Here is a 16,125-nt window from a genome sequence, read left to right on the forward strand (position 1 = left end):
TAATTACTTCACCCAGCTATGGATTGTTTGGCTGGAAATAACTTCCTATTTAAAGCAGTCTCAATAACTGCCGTGGGAAGCAGCACTAATGTCCACTGGCCTTGAGCAGAGCTTTCTCTATTTCTCAGTGCATGCTCATAGGGTAATGTGTTACCTTCTGCATTTAAGAACAAAGAACATTACAGCACAGGAGCAGGCCCTTCAGCCCTCCAAGCCTGTGCCGATCCAGATCCTGTATATAAACCTATAACTTATTTTCCAAGGATGTGTATTCCTCTGCTCCCTGCCCATTCATGTATCTGCCTAGATGCATCTTAAATGAAGCTATTGTACCTGCTTCTACCACCTCCGCTGGCAACGTGTTCCAGGCACCCACCACCCTCTGCATAAAAGAACTTTCCACACATCTCCCTTAAACTTTTCCCCCTCACCTTGAAATTGTGACCTCCTAGTAATTGAGTCCCCCACTCTGGGGGACGGGGGCACATGGGGAAAGCTTCTTGCTATCCACCCTGTCTGTTCCTGTCATGATTTTGTAGACCTCAATCAGGATCCCCCCTCAACCTCTATCTTTTGTATGTAAATAATCCTAATATACTCAACCTCTCTTCATAGATTAGTGCCCTCCATACCTGGCAACACCTTGGTGAACCTCTGCACCCTCTCCAATGCATCCACATCCTTTTGGTAATGTGGTGACCAGAACTGTGTGCAGTATTCCAAATGTGGTCAAACCAAAGTCCTATACAACTGCAATATGACCTGCCAACTCTTGCACTCAATAGCCCATCAGATGAATGAAAGCATGCTGTACGCCTTCTTGACCGCTCTGTCAACCTGTGTTGCCACCTTCAGGGTACAATAGACTTGAACAGTCAGATCTCTCTGTGCATAATTTTCCCCAGGGCTTTTCCGTTCACCGTATAATTTGCTCTTGAATTGGATCTTCCAAAATGCATCACCTCACATTTGCCTGGATTGAACTCCATCTGCCCAACTCTCGAATCTATCTATATTCTGCAGCATTCTCCAACAGTCCGCTTCACTATCTGCTACTCCACCAATCTCAGTGTCATCTGCAAACTTGCTAATAAGACTACCTATACCTTCCTCCAGAACATTTATGTATATCACAAACAACAGTGGTCCCAACACAGATCCCTGTGGAACACCACTGGTCGCAGTTCTCCATTTTGAGAAACTCCCTTCCACTTCAACTCTGTCTCCTGTTGCCCAGCCAGTTCTCTATGCATCTAACTAGTACCCCATGCAACTTTACTTTCTCCATCAGCCTGCCATAGAGAAGCTTATCAAATGCCTTACTGAAGTCCATGTATATGATATCCACAGCCCTTACCTCATCTATCAACCTTGTCACTTCCTCAAAGAATTCTATCAAGTTGGTTAGACGTGATCTACCCTGTCTATCACTAATGAGCCCATTTTCTTCCAAATGTAAATAGATCCTATCCCTCAGTATCTTCTCTAGCAGCTTCCCCACCACTGATGTCAGGCTCACCAGTCTATAATTACTTGGAATATCCTTGCTACCCTTCTTAAACAAGGGGACAACATTAGCAATTCTACAGACCCCTGGGACCTCACCCGTGCTCAAAGATGCTGCAAAGATAACTGTTAAGGCCCCCAGCTATTTCCCCTCTCACTTCCCTCAGTAACCTGGGATAGATATCATGCAGACCTAAGGGTCTAGGCCCGAAGCGTCAGCTTTTGTGCTCCTGAGATGCTGCTTGGCCTGCTGTGTTCATCCAGCCTCACATTTTATTATCATTGACTTGTCCACCCTAATGCCTTTTAAAATACGCAACACTTTCCTTCCCACCCCCCCCCCCCCCCCGCCCACCACCTTTATTACTTCAGTACCACCCTTTTACTGTCTCAAGGTGACACTTTTAAGTTTTTCCAAATGCCTGAGTTTTGTGAGCAGTTAATTCTGAAATAGCACATGTAGGGTCAGCATTCAGAATCACCCCTGATTTAGGGAGTATTATTACATCCTAGGCTGGTTTTGATGATCACGAGGGTGGTGCAAACAGTCAGTCACTGAGCTGGGCCTACGTGTGCATATTCAGGGCTTTGGTGTGGAGTTTGAAAGTTCAACTTTCTCAAAGGTGTGAATGCTCCGAGTTGAGCAGTTGCTGAGAGATGGTTTTTCCTGATGTTGCTCCTTCTGTGCTTTTTGAAAGCAGCACCCCATACCAAGGGATAGGAGACATAATGGGAACTGCAGATGCTGGAGAATCCAAGATAACAAAGTGTGAAGCTGGATGAACACAGCAGGCCAAGCAGCATCTCAGGAGCACAAAAGCTGACGTTTCGGGCCTAGACCCTTCATCAGAGAGGGGGATGGGGAGAGGGTTCTGAAATAAATAGGGAGAGAGGGGGAGGCGGACCGAAGATGGGTAGAGGAGAAGATAGGTGGGGAGGGGATAGGCCAGCCTGGGGGAGGACAGACAGGTCAAGGAGGCGGGATGAGGTTAGTAGGTGAGAAATGGAGGTGCAGCTTGAGGTGGGAGAAGGGGATAGGTGAGAGGAAGAACAGGTTAGGGAGGTGGGGAAGAGCTAGGCTGGTTTTGGGATGCAGTGGGGGGAGGGTCGAGCTGGGCTGGTTTTGGACTGCAGTGGGGGAAGGGGAGATTTTGAAGTTTGTGAAGTCTATATTGACACCATTGGACTGCAGGGTTCCCAAGCATAATATGAGTTGCTGTTCCTGCAACCTTCGGGTGGCATCATTGTGGCACTGCAGGAGGCCCATGATGGACATGTCATCTAAAGAATGGGAGGGGGAGTGGAAATGGTTTGTGACTGGGAGGTGCAGTTGTTTATTGCGAACGGAGCGTAGGTGTTCTGCAAAGCGGTCCCCAAGCCTCCGCTTAGTTTCCCCAAAGTACAGGAAGCCACAACGTGTACAGTGGATACAGTATGCTACATTTTGCAGATGTGCAGGTGAACATCTACTTGATATGGAAAGTCATCTTGGGGCCTGGGATGGGGGTGAGGGAGGAGGTGTGGGGGCAAGTGTAGCATTTCCTGCGGTTGCAGGGGAAGGTGCGGGTGTGGTGGGGTTGGAGGGGAGTGTGGAGCGGACAAGGGAGTCACGGAGAGAGTGGTCTCTCTGGAAGGCAGACAAGGGTGGGGATGGAAAAATGTCTTGGGTGGTGGGGTCGGATTGTAGATGGCGGCAGTGTCAGAGGATGATGCGTTGTATCCAGAGGTTGGGGTGTTATGTGAGAACGAGGGGGATTCTCTTAGGGCGGCTATTGCGGGGGCAGGGCGTGAGGGATGTGTTGCGAGAAATGTGGGAGACATGATCAAGGGTGTTCTCGATCACTGCGGGGGGGATGTTGCGGTCCTTTATTAATGCGGACATCTGGGATGTGTGGGAGTGGAATGCCTCATATCAAGGGCACATTTTTAATGCAGGAGTAGAGCAAGTATCATTGAAGGACCTTTTCTATAAGCATCCAAGAATCTGTACAAAAGTTAAATTAATGACTGTCCCTGCACAACGACTTTAGTTTATTGTTTCAACATATCATGTCTAATCGTCTCTAATTGCTTCTGCCTCCGGGGCACTATATATGTCTAATCTACATAACTATTGTACTGGGATTTGATTTATCATTTTCACATGTATTGAGATAGTGAAAAGCATCATTTAATATAGCCAAACAAATCATTACCTTTACGTTAGTACATCTGTTAGTAACAATGCAGAATATGGCGTTGCAGCTACAGAGAAGGTCTAGAGAAAGATCAACTCCAGTATAGTGTGTCCAGGAGGGTTTTCTAGAGCAGTGTGTATGTAGTCCAACTCGGGAAAGGGCCATACTGGACCTGGTGCTGGGGAATGAACCCGGCCAGGTGGTTAATATTACAATAGGGGACTACTTTGGAAATAGCGACCACAATTCCGTATGTTTTACAATACTCGTGGACAAGGATAGGAGTGGTCCTAAAGGAAGAGCACTAAACTGGGGGAAGGCTGACTATACCAAGATTCGGCAGGATAGAGAACATAGAACATAGATCATAGAACAGTACAGCACAGAACAGGCCCTTCAGCCCACGATGTTGTGCCGACCATTGATCCTCATGTATGCACCCTCAAATTTCTGTGACCATATACGTGTCCAGCAGTCTCTTAAATGACCCCAATGACCTTGCTTCCACAACTGCTGCTGGCAACGCATTCCATGCTCTCACAACTCTCTGCGTAAAGAACCTGCCTCTGACATCCCCTCTATACTTTCCACCAACCAGCTTAAAACTATGACCCCTCGTGCTAGCCATTTCTGCCCTGGGAAATAGTCTCTGGCTATCAACTCTATCTATGCCTCTCATTATCTTGTATACCTCAATTAGGTCCCCTCTCCTCCTCCTTTTCTCCAATGAAAAGAGACCGAGCTCAGTCAACCTCTCTTCATAAGATAAGCCCTCCAGTCCAGGCAGCATCCTGGTAAACCTCCTCTGAACCCTCTCCAAAGCATCCACATCTTTCCTATAATAGGGCGCCCAGAACTGGACGCAGTATTCCAAGTGCGGTCTAACCAAAGTTTTATAGAGCTGCAACAAGATCTCACGACTCTTAAACTCAATCCCCCTGTTAATGAAAGCCAAAACACCACATGCTTTCTTAACAACCCTGTCCACTTGGGTGGCCATTTTAAGGGATCTATGTATCTGCACACCAAGATTCCTCTGTTCCTCCACGCTGCCAAGAATCCTATCCTTAATCCTGTACTCAGCTTTCAAATTCGACCTTCCAAAATGCATCACCTCGCATTTATCCAGGTTGAACTCCATCTGCCACCTCTCAGCCCATCTCTGCATCCTGTCAATGTCCCGCTGCAGCCTACAACAGCCCTCTATACTGTCAACGACACCTCCGACCTTTGTGTCGTCTGCAAACTTGCTGACCCATCCTTCAATCCCCTCATCCAAGTCATTAATAAAAATTACAAACAGTAGAGGCCCAAGGACAGAGCCCTGTGGAACCCTACTCACCACTGACTTCCAGGCAGAATATTTTCCTTCTACTACCACTCGCTGTCTTCTGTTGGCCAGCCAATTCTGTATCCAAGCAGCTAAGTTCCCCTGTATCCCATTCCTCCTGACCTTCTGAATGAGCCTACCATGGGGAACCTTATCAAATGCCTTACTGAGGTCCATATACACCACATCCACAGCTCGACCCTCATCAACTTTTCTAGTCACATCCTCAAAAAACTCGATAAGGTTTGTAAGGCATGACCTACCCCTCACAAAGCCGTGTTGACTGTATTTGATCAAGCCATGCTCTTCCAGATGGTCATAAATCTCATCCCTCAGAATCCTTTCTAACACCTTGCAGACGACAGACGTGAGACTTACTGGTCTATAATTGCCGGGGATTTCCCTATTTCCTTTCTTGAAGAGAGGAATTACATTTGCCTCTCTCCAGTCCTCAGGTACGACTCCAGTGGAGAGCGAGGATGCAAAGATCTTCGCAAGTGGCGAAGCAATTGCATTTCTCGCTTCCCAAAGCAGCCGAGGACAAATCTGATCCGGGCCTGGCGACTTGTCAATCCTAATGTTTGACAAAATTTTCAGCACATCAGCTTCCTCTATCTCTATCCATTCCAGCATGCACACCTGCTCTTCAAAGGTTTCATTCACTACAAAGTTCGTTTCTTTCGTAAAGACAGAAGCAAAAAACTCATTTAGGGCTTCCCCTACCTCCTCAGGCTCCACACACAAGTTCCCTATGCTATCCCTGATCGGCCCTACTCTTTCTTTGACCATTCTCTTATTCCTCACGTAAGTGTAAAATGCCTTTGTGTTTTCCCGGATTCCTTCTGCCAAGCCTTTCTCGTGCCCCCTCCTGGCTCTCCTCAGACCATTTTTGAGCTCCTTCCTTGCCTGCATGTAATCCTCTCTAGCTGAACTTGACCCTAGCTTCCTCCACCTTATGTCAGCTACCTTCTTCCTTTTCACAAGAAGCTCCACCGCTCTCATCATCCAAGGTTCCCTAATCTTACCCCTTCTTGCCTGTCTCAGAGGGACATATTTACTCATCACTCCCAACAACTGTTCCTTAAACAGTCTCCACATGTCTATAGTTCCCTTACCATGGAACAACTGCTCCCAGTCCATGCTTCCTAACTCATGTCTAATCGGAGGATCTAAGGAATGTAGATTGGGAGAAACTGTTTGAAGGTAAATCCACATTTGACATGTGGGAGGCTTTTAAGGAGAGGTTGATTAGTGTGCAGGAGAGACATGTTCCTGTGAAAATGAGGGATAGAAATGGCAAGATTAGGGAACCATGGATGACAGGTGAAATTGTGAGACTAGCCAAGAGAAAAAAGGAAGCATACATGAGGTCTAGGCGGCTGAAGACGGACGAAGCTTTGCAAGAATATCGGGAATGTAGAGCGAATCTGAAACGAGGCATTAAGAGGGCTTAGAGAGGACATGAGATATTGCTGGCAAACATGGTTAAGGAAAATCCCAAAGCCTTTTATTCATATATAAAGAGCAAGAGGGTAACTAGAGAAAGGATTGGCCCACTTAAGGACAAAGAAGGAAAGTTATGTGCTGAGTCAGAGAAAATGGGTGACATTCTTAATGAATACTTTGCATCGGTATCCACCAAGGAGAGGGACATGATGGATGTTGAGGTGAGGGATAGATGTTTGCTTAGTCTAGGTCAAGTTGACACAAGGAGGAATTGTGAGGTATCCTAAAAGACATTAAGGTGGATAAGTCCCCAGGTCCGGATGGGATCTATCCCAGGTTACTGAGGGAAGTGAGAGAGGAAATAGCTGGGGCCCTAACAGATATCTTTGCAGTGTCCTTAGACACGGGTGAGGTCCCAGAGGACTGGAGATTGCTAATGTTGTCCCCTTGTTTAAAAAGGGCAGCCAGGATAATCCAGGTAATTATCGACCAGTGAGCCTGACGTCAGTGCTAGGGAAGCTACTGGAGAAGGTGCTGAGGGATAGGATCTATTCCCATTTGGAAGAAAATGGGCTTATCAGTGATAGGCAACATGGTTTTGTACAGGGAAGGTCACGTCTTACCAACTTAATAGAATTCTTTAAGGACGTGACAAAGTTGATTGACGAGGGGAAGGCTGTAGATGTCATATACATGGACTTCAGTAAGGCATTTGATAAGGTTCCCCATGGCAGGCAGATGGAGAAAGTAAGTCACATGGAGTCCAGGGTGTGCTAGCTAGATGGATAAAAAACTGGCTGGGCAACAGGAGACAGAGGGTAGTAGTAGAAGGGATTTTCTCAAATTGGAGACCTGTGACCAGTGGTGTTCCACAGGGATCTGTGCTGGGACCACTGTTGTTTGTGATATATGTAACTGATCTGGAGAAAGGTGTAGATGGTCTGATCAGCAAGTTTGCAGATGACACGAAGATTGGTGGAGTAGCTGATATTGAAGGGGACTGTCAGAAATTACAGCAGAATATAGATAGACTGGAGAGTTGGGCAGATAAATGGCAGATGGAGTTCAATCCGGGCAAATGCAAGGTGATGCATTTTGGATGATCAAATTCAAGGGCGAACTATGCGGTAAATGGAAAAGTCCTGGGGAAAATTGATGAACAGAGAGATTTACGTGTTCAGGTCCATTGATCCTTGAATGTGACAACACAGGTCAATAGGGTGGTCAAGAAGGCATATGGCATGCTTTCCTTCATTGGATGGGGTATTGAGTACAAGAGTTGGCAGGTCATGTTGCAGTGGTATAGGACTTTGGTTCGGCCACATTTGGAGTACTGTGTACAGTTCTGGTCGCCACATTACAAAAAGGATGTGGATGCTTTGGAGAGGGTGCAGAGGATGTTCACCAGGATGTTGCCTGGTATGGAGGGTGCTAACTATGAAGAGAGGTTGAATAGATTAGGATTATTTTCATTAGAAAGACGGAGATTGAGGGGGGACCTGATTGAGGTCTACAAAATCATGAGGGGTATAGACAGGGTGGATAGCAAGAAGCTTTTTCACAGGGTGGGGGACTCAATTACTAGGGGTCATGAGTTCAAAGTGAGAGGAGGAAAGTTTAAGGGAGATATGCATGGAAAGTTCTTTACACAGAGGATGGTGGGTGCCTGGAACGCATTGCCAGCGAAGGTGGTAGACACAGACACGATAGTGTCTTTTAAGATGTATCTAGACAGGTACATGGATGGGCAGAGAGCAATTGGACACAGACCGTTAGAAAATAGATGACAAATTAGACAGAGGATCTTGATCAGTGCAGGCTTGGAGGGCCGAAGGGCCTGTTCCTGTGCTGTAGGTTTCTTTGTTTCTTTATATGAAACGTCTGTTCATAAGCCTAATAACAGGGGAAAAGTTGGTATGTGGTTTCAAACTTTTGCATCTTCTGTCTGATGGATGATGTTGGACTATATCTGGGGTGGAGGAGGAATCTGATTATGTTAGTTTCTTTCCTGAAGCAGCAGGAAGTGTAGATGAAATTAATGGAAGGAAGGCTGATTTTTGTCATGGACTGGACTAATTTCTTGCTATCTTGGTCAGAGCAGTTGCCACACCAGGCTGTGATGCATTCAGGTAGCAGGCTATGGTGCATCTCTATTTTTAAAGAAAGATTGGTAAGACTTTTTGTGGATATCCTGAATTTCTTTTTGAGGAAGTAGGGATGTTTGTATGCCTTGGCAGTAGCTTTGTAGATGGACCAGGTGAGATCTTTGGTGATAATTACTCTTAGGAACTTTGAAGCTCTTGACTACCTCCACCTCAACAACGTTGCAGGCAGGGACGTGTCCTCGATGCTGCTTGCTGAGGTCCATGACAAGTTCCTTTGTTTTGCTGACATTGAGGGGGAGTTTTTGTCTTTACACCATGCTGCTAAGTGGTCTGTCTCCTTCATATGCTGTGTTAACAAGGTGTAACAATGCTTTCTGAAGATGGGGCCTAGGCCCGAAATGTCAGCTTTCCTGCTCCTCTGGTGCTGCTTGGCCTGCTGTGTTCATCCAGCTCTACACCTTGTTATCTCAGATTCTCCAGCATCTGTAGTTCCTACTATCTCCTTTGTATGCTGTCTTGACATTGTGATCCGATCCATAAGAGTGGTATCAGCAAATTTCTAAATGAAGGTAGAGCTGGGCTTGGTTACGTAGTCATGCGTGAATAAGGAGGATAGTAAAAAGGTGTGTATGCAGCCTTGCAGGCACTGGTGTTAAGGATTATTGTGGAGATGTTGCCAGTCCTTGCTAAACAATGGACTCATCACTTAATCTGAAAGCATTGCCTAAATTTTTCTCTCTAAAGCAGGAAGAGATCTTTCCAGTCTTTGTGCTGCTTCCCCATTTTCTTGTCCTCTGAAACCGACACAGTTGTGGTCGGGTTAAGGAATGACATGATTGAGCAGATGAGTGAAAGATAGGACTGGATGGGCTGTTACGGACTGAGGTGGAATTGGGAGCATGGGTTAATAAGGTTGTGGAGAGTAGACTGGGATGAGTATAGATACACAACCAAATTGGAATGAATGGATGCTAGGGGCTCACCTAGAGAAAGACTGCTACAATTTTAATGAATTGTGTGACCTGTTTTGCTTGTTTGAAAGAAAGCTACATTTTGAATAAGAAATGAGTCTATGATATTTATTGATGCAGTTTAGTATGCAACTGATTATTCAAAGAATCTTTACAATATATAGAGAACACAGGTGACTGTATACTATACAGATTGACTGGCAAACCATGGTCCATGGGATTGGGATCAACAAGCTGTCTTGTGCACTTCTTTGTGTTTGATACTATCAGGACATAACAAATAGTTTAATTTAGTTATACATCAGTTGGTAGACAGCAGAAATTTGGGGCCGTACAGTGTTATAACATTTAAAACAGATATATCAAATAAAACATCAGAATGTGACTGAGGTCTTTTGTGTCAAGCGGCAGACTTTGTATCTTCCATAGTTTGAGTGATCTTGTCTGAGGAGCACCCTAAATATTCCCCTAACACTTGTCAGTTTGGGGTACATGGGTATTGGGCCTCCAGCAGTAAATTGCCACATATTTCACATTAAATCTAGAAAGGAGGATTAGAAATTTACCGTGATATCATTTGTAATCATGTATGTCCTGCAGCTTGATTTCTGTCTCCACCTTAAGACTCCCACAACCACCGTATAGTGATCAAGGGGGCAGAGGTTTGGGGGTCTGTTGGAAATCCCTGGCTGATTTAAAGCATCCCCTTCTCCCTTGACCTTTGTGTTGAAGCAAGCTGAAGCAGTCCAATGTATCCAGCAATTACAGCTCTATGATCCCTCTATGCGAGTTACACTCTGGGCCTTTGTCTTAGTAACACCTTGGGAGTGTGTTCACGCTGGAGCCCCCTCATTCAAGATATGAGGGATGGTTTCTCAGTGCAATATTCACTCAGCGCCATTGCTTGTTAATGTGTTATTGACATGCAACACTCCCATCACCTCTTAGTAACCTCACTTGGCCAGGTAGACAGACAACATTATTCCCATTGCGACCACTCTGGGTGTGGGAGAGCATGAGGCAGACCTTTCCAGGACTGAAATTCCAACAACTTCACTATCAGAGCCTGAGAACTGGTCAATCAAATGTGAAAGCAGCAACCAATTGCATTTAGGCGAGCTTGAACGTAGGTCTTGAATTTCAGCACAGATTGGACAGTGTTTTCCCAGCTTTCAGAGGAGAAAGACACGTGATGTGCAAGAGGGACTGCAAATGCTTGAGCAGAAATGTGAGAACTTAATTGTTTCAAGTGTGAAAATGTGGCACACAAGTTGGGGAGCCAGGTGGAGAAAGAGTGAGCGAGAACAATAATTTCCAAGACTGTATGACAGCCCTGAGTGCAGACCAAGGAGCTGATGATCAGTAGTTGATCAGATCCCTTTGGCTCAATGCTGCATTAAATAGTGAAAAGTCTGAAAAATAATTCAGAAGTGTGATCAGCTTCATTCACAAGAATTGGATTAGAAGTAACCGTCACATGAGGGGATTCGAGGGAGAATTAACTTCCATCAGATGTAATATCAATTCATTGGCAAGTATCTGTTATCTGGAATAATCTGAGGAAACTGTTGTCTTCTCTGGGAAAATGGTCAGTTTTGGGAAACCAGACATAGGAGAAACATGGTTCATACAAGTAGAAATACCTAGTAATGCACAAACTCTCATCACTTCATCCAACTCTTCCTTAAAATATCCCAAAGATTTTTCTTTAACTCTGCATGATTTCAAATTAATTGTCCTTTTCCTCGTTCGACCATGTGACCTTTTAGTGGAAGAATCCCTGAATTAACACTTTACTCACAATCCTGTCAAGTCAATGAAGGCCTGCAATAACCTCCTTCCAAGGTCAAAATGTTAGGTTTTCCCCTTGCAATGAACTTGTGTTATTAATCAAAGTCATTGGCTACGATGTGAGGCTGCTCTGTATCGCACAGTGCTGCGTCTTTGATAGATTTTAAAGATCCCAAGGACTCAGCACAAGAGAAGGTTGTTCTCTCAGTGCCCTGTCCAACACCATCAATTCAGCTCACTACACTACTTGTTATCCCCTTGCCCTGCAAGAGCCTGTTACACACAGGTAAACAGTATGAATGCACTTTGCGATTTAATAGTTGGGCCCAGTCGGTGTCAGTGAGCTGAGCAAATACAGGCCCCACCCATAGGCATCATTGACCTAGAGGGAAAAATAATCAGCTCATTAGCTGTCAGTACAATGGCCCTCCACCAACCTCACCAATCCACCTTCTTTAAAAGGTCGCCACTTTGGTATCAGAAAGGATGCTGTAGTTTGATCAAACATCGCTTAGCAGCTGAAATATTCACAGTGTCCCTGCTCAAGGTTGCTCAATCTTGTTTCTTTGTTGGCTGAATGGACATACCTCTGATACAAAAAAACATCTTAAGACAACAAAATGTCTTTGATTACGCTGCACTGTTCTTTCACTCTGTCACCCTCCTCCTTTGGTCCTTACCCCCATCCATCCCCTGGTGGGTAAGGTGACCTCTTCAGCTCCTCCAGGAAAGCTCAGGGCTCCATAAGCAGCTTGTCCCAATGTAATTCCTGAGGATTCACCACCACCTTGGAGTCTGGTCTTTGTCCATTAAATATGATTTATTTTGAACGGGACTGGCCTCCCATGTGAATATGATCTTTTCATTTCTGGCTTGGTTGTGTAAGGACTGGTGAGGGGGTTTTGAGGATTCAGTCACACGCTCATTGTCATCCTGGGAGAGTACTGCAAAATGAAAGCACGGCACATGAAAGATTATCGCAGGGGAGGCTATTCAGCCCACTGTACCCAAACCAGCCTTTGAAAGAGTTGCCCAATTATTTCCACTTCCGTCTTATTCTATAGCCCTCCAATTTTTTTCATTTCCAGATACCAAGAGACCACCCTCAAAAGTTGATGCAAGGGAAGGTCATCAATGAAATGTATGACTGGTAGTTTCATCCAGTAATATTGACCGAGGCTGGGAGAATTCGTATTAATTCAATGAAAACAGCCATAACAGGAAGGGGTGAGAGACCTATAGCCAACTTACACTTTCATTTTGAAATGGATTTAAAAAGTTTCCTGCCAGCTCGCCATCATCACGAGGTGTTCCCAGGGGATTGCTCACCCCAGTCATATTGTTTGGTGAATTCTAAAAGGACAAGGATGAGGAGCATTGGTCATTGACGTGCTAACATCCAAGGAGTTGTGATAATTCATTGACAAGATTCACAGTATTACCACACCCCCTAGCCCCTAACCTTTCCATCAAATATCCCACCCCTCGTAATCTCCATAGTAAACTTCGTGTGTACATGAAAAAACAAGGAAGAATTAATCCAGCATGATTCCAAACTAACATTAGGAACTGATACAGGAAACTGAAAACATGGTAGCAAGCAGGCACTAGATGGAGACTGAATATGAGTTTGACACATGCTTTTAAATGTATGTCTGTCACAGTCATACAGCATGGAAACTGGCCCTTTGGTCCAACCAGATGATGCTGAACATAATCCCCAACTAAACTAGTCCCACCTGCCTGTTCCTGGCCCATATCCCCCCAAGCTGTTCCTATTCATATATTTATCCGAGTGTCTTTTAAACATAGAAATTGTATCCTTATCCACCACTTCCTCAGGAAGTTCATTGCACATGCAAACCACCTCTGTGTAAATAAAATTGTCCCTCATCTTTTTTAAATCTCTTGTCTCTCACCTTAAAAATATACCTCCAGTCTTGAAATCCCCCAAACTAGGGAAAATACATCTACCATTAACCCTATCTACACTCCTCACGATTTTATGAACCTCTACAAGGTCACATCTCAACCTTGCTGATCAATTCACTACTGCCTGTGCTTATTTGCAGATAGACCAAGATTCTGGGGGTCTTTATGGCATAGATATGACAGAAACACTCTCTCTGACTGGTTGTTGTTTCAAACCGAGCTCCCAGCTGAGCCTGAGGAGTGCTACAGCCCAACGTCTGGTGCAAATGTGGACCCTGGGGCTGTAACTTGCCTCATACTGACAGGAAAACCCGTTTATCAGGAGTTCCAAGAACATATTCTCCATAACCATGCACCATATGCCAGCCATGTCTCAGCAGGTAGAACATCTGCCCCAAAATCAGACATTCAAGTTCCACTTCATGGACTCAAGCCTGTAATCAAAACTGAGGTTCCCAGTACAGTGCTGAAGGAGTGCTGCACTGTCTACAGTGTTGTTTTTGGATGCAGAACGTTGGCCTGCTCGGATGGCTGTTACTTTGAAGGAGAGCTTGGGGGATTTCCTGGTGACCTGGATATTTATCCTTCAACCCACATCACTAAATATGGCACCACTAATCATTATCACTATCATTATTTCTGGGTACAAACTTTGCCAAAGTTTCCACACACAGCATTTATTGTCCCTAGTTGTCCCTTGAGAACGTGGGGGTGAGCTGCCTTCTTGAACCACAGCAGTCCATGTGCTGTAGTTGACCCACAATGCCCTTAGGGAGGGAATTCCAGGATTCTGACCCAGTGACACTGAAGGAACGGTGATATATTTCCAAGTCAGGATGATGAGTGGCTTGGATGGGAATTTGAAGGGGGTGGAGTTCGCATGCAACTGCTGCCCTTGTCCCTCTAAATGGTAGAGGTCTGTCTGGAACACTCTTTCAAAGGACATTCAGTGAATTTCTGCAGTAAATCTTGTAGATAGTACACATTGCTGCTCCTGGGCATTGGTGGTAGAGGGAGTGGATATTCGTGGATGTGCTTTGTACTTGATGGTGTCAAGCTTCTTGAGTGTTGTTGGAGCTGCACTCATCCAGGCAAGTGGGGAGTATTTCATCACAGTCCTGACTTGAGCCTTGTAGATGGTGGGCAGGCTTTGGGAAGTCAGGAGCTGAGTTACTTGCTGCAGTATTCCCAGCTTCTGACCTGTTGCTGTAACCACAGAATTTATATGGGTGGTCCAGTTGAGATTCTGGTCAGTGGTAAACCCTAGCATATTGATAGTGGGGAATTCAGCAATGATAATTCCATTGACCGTCAAAGGGAGACAGTTAGAATCTCTCTTCTTGGAAGTGATCAATGCCTGGCATTTGTGTTGCATGATTGTTACTTGCCAGTTGCCAGCCCAAGCCTGGATATTGTCCAGATCTTGCTATATTTGGACATGGACTGTATCAGTTATGAGGAGTTTTGAGCAGTGATGAAGCAGCTGAAGATGGCTGTGCCTCAGATGCTACCCTGAGGAACTCCTGCAGAGATAGCCTGGAGCTGAGAAGACTGACCTCCAACAATCATAACCACCTTTCCTTGTGCCAGGTATGACTCCAACCAGCGGAGAACTTTCCCCTGTTTCCTGGGGGGCGGGTGGGTGGTGGTGGCGGTGTTGGTGGGGAATCTGTTAAGGCTCCTTGACTCCATTATATCAACAGCAGACATCCCGGGAATGATTGAAAGAAAATGTTGAGGTGAAGTGTGGCAGAAGGAGGCTGGTGTTAATGTAGGATAGGTCAGTCATGTCGAATGGACTGCTGTAGACTCGATAAAATAACAAGGCAGAGAAATAAACAATCCACAAGCTGCAACATGTTTGAACTTACCTTTGACAACCCATCCATATCAGCAGTACCTGCAAAATGTAAAGTGGCAATCAGACACTTATTGGCCTACTGCAGACCTGAAGAAGCCTCTCTTAAGGGGCTGCTAGACAGGCTGAATTTCTCCAACATTCTCTGTCTTTGTTAAAGATTACTAATTCAGGTCCAGGATTGAATTACTCTGTGTTACCCAAGATGCAGAGTTTGATCACCTCCTGTTAAAAAGTTAGGATAAGAAATTAAAATGGGAGCAGGTCAAGTTCACTCGACATTGAAGATGGTCATGGCTGACCTTCCCCATTTCCCTTGATTCCCTGAGAGGCCAAAATTCAATCCATACGGACATTAAGCATATTCATTAATTACAGCTTCCCCTTCACTCTGGGGTAAAGAATTTCAAAATTCATCACCTGGCGGGAGAAAGGATTTCTCTCCATCCCGGTCAGAAATGATCAGCTCCCTCTCCTGAGGCTGTCCTCCCAGCCATGGGAAATAAACTCTCAGAGTCGATCCTATTGAGATCCTTCTTAATTTTCCCATTCCCTGAAGTGGTAATGTTGAGGTAATGTCACAAGCAACCAGAGAACCCCAGGTTCATGTCCTGGGGACAAGGGTTCGAACCCCAACCCAGCAGTTAGTGAAATCGAAATTCAGTAAAAATCTAATGGTAACCATGTGACCACTGTCAGCTGTTGTAAAAACTCATCTGGTTTAATACATTCCTACACCCCACTGAATTCTCAATGTTTACAAGTTCAACACTTTTTAAAAACAATATTCTGTTTTTCTATTCTTCTGATTAAAGTGAATAATGTCACACTTGTTTTGAAGTTAAATATATCAGTGATTACACTGAGGACACAGCACTGTTGATCTTTATGGCAGTAAATGCTAATGGCTCCTCATAATTCTACCAAGAAAACTGACATTTCATTGCAGAAAGGAACATGCATCTTACTTATTGCTGAATGTTTACACCTGTTTCCGGGGGGGAGAATG

At 45.0% G+C, this 16,125-nt stretch overlaps 1 protein-coding gene across 8 annotated transcripts in view; it reads right to left on the bottom strand.

Annotated features, from left to right (window-relative positions):
- Positions 1–9,615: 9,615 nt before the first annotated feature.
- Positions 9,616–16,125, bottom strand: part of ssbp4 (single stranded DNA binding protein 4) — a 105,521-nt gene continuing 99,011 nt past the window's right edge. For 6 of the 8 annotated variants that reach the window (XR_009442826.1, XM_059638617.1, XM_059638619.1 and 3 more), the window contains 3 exons: positions 15,130–15,158; positions 12,578–12,679; positions 9,616–12,270 (listed from right to left, as the gene is read on the bottom strand). Coding sequence is in view for 7 of the 8 variants with exons in the window: in XM_059638617.1 (XP_059494600.1) it covers positions 12,241–12,270; positions 12,578–12,679; positions 15,130–15,158 (161 nt within the window). In the remaining variant the exon portion in view is untranslated. The remainder of the gene's footprint in view (positions 12,271–12,577; positions 12,680–15,129; positions 15,159–16,125) is intronic. The other 2 variants (XM_059638620.1, XM_059638618.1) reach the window with 1 other exon arrangement.

The sequence above is a fragment of the Stegostoma tigrinum genome, chromosome 30 (assembly GCF_030684315.1).
Source record: "Stegostoma tigrinum isolate sSteTig4 chromosome 30, sSteTig4.hap1, whole genome shotgun sequence".
Lineage (NCBI taxonomy): Eukaryota > Metazoa > Chordata > Chondrichthyes > Orectolobiformes > Stegostomatidae > Stegostoma > Stegostoma tigrinum.